The sequence below is a fragment of the Quercus lobata genome, chromosome 6 (assembly GCF_001633185.2).
Source record: "Quercus lobata isolate SW786 chromosome 6, ValleyOak3.0 Primary Assembly, whole genome shotgun sequence".
Lineage (NCBI taxonomy): Eukaryota > Viridiplantae > Streptophyta > Magnoliopsida > Fagales > Fagaceae > Quercus > Quercus lobata.
This window is the reverse complement of record NC_044909.1, coordinates 49,775,817-49,780,203: the sequence shown is the minus strand read 5'-3', so window position 1 is coordinate 49,780,203 and position 4,387 is coordinate 49,775,817. Positions and strand designations below refer to the sequence as shown.

Below are 4,387 nucleotides of genomic sequence, written 5' to 3'. Positions count from 1 at the left end.
TTTCTTTTGGTTTTTCGGGTCGGTCATGGATCATCATCATTGATGTGAATGAATTGTTGAACTCCATGTTGATCCTCACAAAGTCTTCCAAAGAGTGCAACGTGGAACCCTGACCGAATTAACGTGTCTTGGGCCCAACGAAAAATTGAGAGCTTTTACTATTATTTTTTCCTCTGATGATGAGAGAAATCGAATGGATCGGTTCACCCAAATCAACTAATTCAACTATAAAATAAATATAAAAAAAATTTGCTAAGTTCCCCAAAAAGTCCACTTTTTTTCTATTAATTCAAGAGGTAAAATAGTAGATACGTTTTTACCATTCATAATTTATTATATTACAAGTTATGGTAAAAATTGTAAACTTTTTGTGATTATTATTCATCTATTCTTACCTATTACATGTTTGCCAATAGGTTATGAAACCGACGGCAATTACTTAGGTGGAAATCCAATACATGCTAATACTTCAGTGAGTCATACTCTTTTGAGTCAAATTGGTCTATAGTCTATACTAACCAAACCAATTTGGCACTTATTATTATATTATGTCCATAGGTTGGAAAACTAGCGAACAAACCAAGTTGTTAAAGTCAAACAGTATCATTTTAAAATGTAAAACGACCCGTGAGTTGCAAATATGAATGCTGGTTTCCACCATTCTTTTTTCCAAATACATTCCTTATTTGTTTGACTATCTCTTATTTGGTTTGAATTTCATTTGCTTATGGACCTAACTGATTTGACCCTTTTTTATTTTATATATATATATATATATATATATAAAATTACGTCTACAATATTTTTACAACAAATCAAAGGTGGTTAGCTGTTATTGGTCTAAATTTGAAACTAACACTAAGATTATTTTTTTGCCATAACAATAACAACCAATAACAACCTGCCACTTAGAATTTGTTAGAAAAATGTTGTAAAAATATTATGACATATCATTTCTTATATAAAAAAAAAAAAAAAGGTATATCCATCTTCCTTTATCAATTGCTAAATAGCCCTTCACCCTAAGCTCCAACTGATTGGATGAATGCAGAATTTGATCCCAAAATCCATCAAAAGTGTTTATAAGCAATAAGCATGCCCACTCCCACTTAAATCCTTTAGTCTTAACAAATAAGTCTATGTTTTTTTTTTTTCAAATGATTAAATAAATTCCTTATTAATTGATGTTCCCTAACGTATGAAATTTTTTTGAAGCTTTTAATAATTCGAGGAAGGGGACAAGCAAAACTTAAATTGGAATCAGGGCCTATATCACATTCTACAAAACAAAAAATAATGAATGGCCCTTTTTGTTTTTGGGGAACCAATTTGATTATAATTATTGACCTCTTAAGCCATCGTCTTAAATGAATTTTAATAGTCCTCCTACTATACAGTAAACCCAAATTAATGAATTAATTTTAGACTAAAATATCCATTTCCACTAAGCAAAATCTAGATAGCTTAATTAATAAGTATTAAGCAGTATTATTACACTATTGCTTAGAGGCTAGAGCTCAGAGAGAGAGAGCCAATGAGTGAGCAGCAACAGCTGGGCCAGCAAACCCGCGTAGATTGGAAACTCTACAGTCTACACTGCCTACTTGCACCATGTGACCCATCTCATCTCCAAAACACAGTCCTACTTCTGCATTTAAGTCCTTTCCTACCGACCCATTCCTCTGCTTTTTCCTCCTTTAAAAATGTGCTACTTATAAATCCTTCTTTTGCTCCTTTTCTCTGTCCCGCTCTCTCTCTGTCTCTCTGTCTCTCTCTCTCATTATCACTCTAGATCCAATCCAAAGCCTGTTACCACTTTGAAAAGCCTCTCAATAGAGATCATCCCTTCAAAGCAATATCTACCTAAGTTTCAAAAAATGGCTCCACTAGTGTACTTCAGTCTCAGAAAGGTACAATTACTTTATCTTGTTCTATTACTCTTTACTTCTGTTTTCCTTTGTGCCTGCTCAGATTCTCAACTTCCCAACAAACAGTTTTCTGGTAGAAGAAAATTGTTAGAACTAGAAACAGATGAGCCACCCAAAAAGAAAACCAACAGCCTATCCACCAAGGACCAGATCAAGCTTAGCAAGCCTAGTTTATCCTCAAAAAACCAAACCAAACTCATCAAGTCTAGTCTGTCCAGCAAAAACCAAACCAAGCTCACCAAAGCCACCAATTCTACCAAACTAGCATCCAATGTTTTATCCAAGTTAGGATTCAAGAAGCTCAATTCCACCTCCAAGATCAAGAAGCTCAATTCCACATCCAAAGCCACAAATTTTAACAAACCCAATTCATTTTCCATGAAGAAAACCTCAGATCTAGGCAAATCAAGCACACCCAAGAACAAAACAACCAAAATCACTACCAAGAAAGACACACAAAGTTCACAACCCCTTGTAGAGAAGAAGTTAACAAAGCTTGAATCTGAAAAACCAATCAAAAACCAGCAACCAAATAAAAAACCCAACCAGACCAAAAAACCAACACAACCCAGCTGGTTAGACGAAGAGGATGATTTGGTTTCAGATTTCAGAGACTTAACAGGTTTGCCCACAAAGTTCCAACGAACTCTGATTCCAGACCTTGAGAAATTCTCAATCACCTCAAAAGCATACATTTTCAAAGCCAACAAAGAAATCACAAAAGGGTTCAAACCCATTGTTGGAAACAAATATGCATCCACCATTGCCACCGTAGTTTCTTGTGCTTTCATGTTAATCCCATTGCTTCTAGTCTCTCTCATTTTCACTAAAATCAAAGCCTATTTCTCACTCCAAAAGCTCTTGATTTTCATCCAAATATACCTCTCCATCTACTTCTCAATTCTTTGCCTCTCCTCGCTGGTCACGGGGCTCGAGCCACTCAGGTTTTTCTACGCTACTTCGATGTCCACCTACGTTTGTTTACAGTTGCTACAGACACTTGGATACGTGTTATACTTGCTGCTGCTTTTGATGTACCTGATTCTTGTCTTCTCAACTGAATGTGGGCTGGGCTCAAAGTTTCTGGGCCTGGCCCAAACCTTCGTGGGCTTCGCCGTTGGGCTGCATTATTACATGGCGGTGTTTCACAGAATGGTGATGCACCAACCGCCCAAGACCAATTGGATAGTTCACGGGATCTATGCCACGTGTTTTTTTGTCATTTGTCTGTTTGCTAACGCGGAGAGAAGAAAGAAGGCCTACTTGGAAGAAGGCGGCGAAGAGGGCAAGAAAAGCTAGTTATTTTTGGGTAAAGCTTGTGTCCAGTATTATTTTGTACACACGTTCAGATTCAGACACATGTTCACATCGTAACAAGTTAAGTGCAAAAAAACACTGGACACAAGCCGATTCCAATTTTTTTCTCATTTAGTATTTTATTTATTTTTTATTCTGTTTAGTTTTTACTAGACAGGTTTTTTCCACAACCATAGATTTCAAGTGGTACAAAATAATACCATTGGTCAAGCTCAAGCAAGAAGCAACCATGGTGTTATTAGTTATTACTTTATGTACAAGAAAGTGGACAATTTTTAGCTACTTGATTTATTTTTTTTTATATGTATAATTGTATGTTATTATTATTATTATGATTATCACAATAAAAATGAAGCCCACAATTTATTTATATTTTCTTTGTCAATGTGCATGTGCATGTTAATATGGCACAATTCTCTAGGGGTTCCTTAAAAAGGTGAAGCATTTAAGAAAGAATATTGGGATTTTACATTCAGTGAATGGCACTTTTAGTTCTAGACGGTTCTTTCATCGCAGAAAATGAGGAATGCTCCTTATAAAGAGAGGGCACTCGCCTGGGACTATTACTTCAAAAGACAGCTCGTCAGTCCCACTTGCCACTAAGATATTCTGGCTCCTCTGTAATTGGACCGTGTTTTATGCCCCAAGTGTAAATTATTTTTCATAAAAAAAAAAAGTGTAAATTATTTAGGAATTCTCTTCCCTAGCACAACGTGGATCACCAATTAATTTAATTAGTAAATTTTATTATTACATAAGAGAATATGAAATTATGAATTTTAATTAACTCAATCGACAAAGTGTTTTTTTGCTAAAAAAAAATCAACAGAGTATTTTATCATCGAATAATAGATATAAGGTTTTAAATTTTCAATTAGTTCAACTGATAAAATCATTTATTTTCAAATAAAAAATCTGACTTTTTTCTCCTACATCAAAAATTAATTGATATTTTAGTCTAATGATGAAAAACAATTATTAGGACTTATGAGCAGATGTCATAGATTAAAACTTTCTCTCTAAAAAAAATAGATATGAAATTCAAATCTTGCTTACATAAAAAATTAATTAGTGTCATAATCTAATGATAAAAAACAATTATCATGTTCATCATTAAAAAAAAAAAAATGCAATTATCATTG

The 4,387-nt window shown here is 34.2% G+C and overlaps 1 protein-coding gene across 1 annotated transcript; it reads left to right on the top strand.

The window, feature by feature from the left end:
* Nucleotides 1-1,631: 1,631 nt before the first annotated feature.
* Nucleotides 1,632-3,574, top strand: LOC115950895. The gene has a single exon (XM_031068173.1). The coding sequence runs from the start codon at nt 1,878-1,880 to the stop codon at nt 3,225-3,227; it is 1,350 nt and encodes a 449-aa protein (XP_030924033.1). The 5' UTR covers nt 1,632-1,877; the 3' UTR covers nt 3,228-3,574.
* Nucleotides 3,575-4,387: the final 813 nt, after the last annotated feature.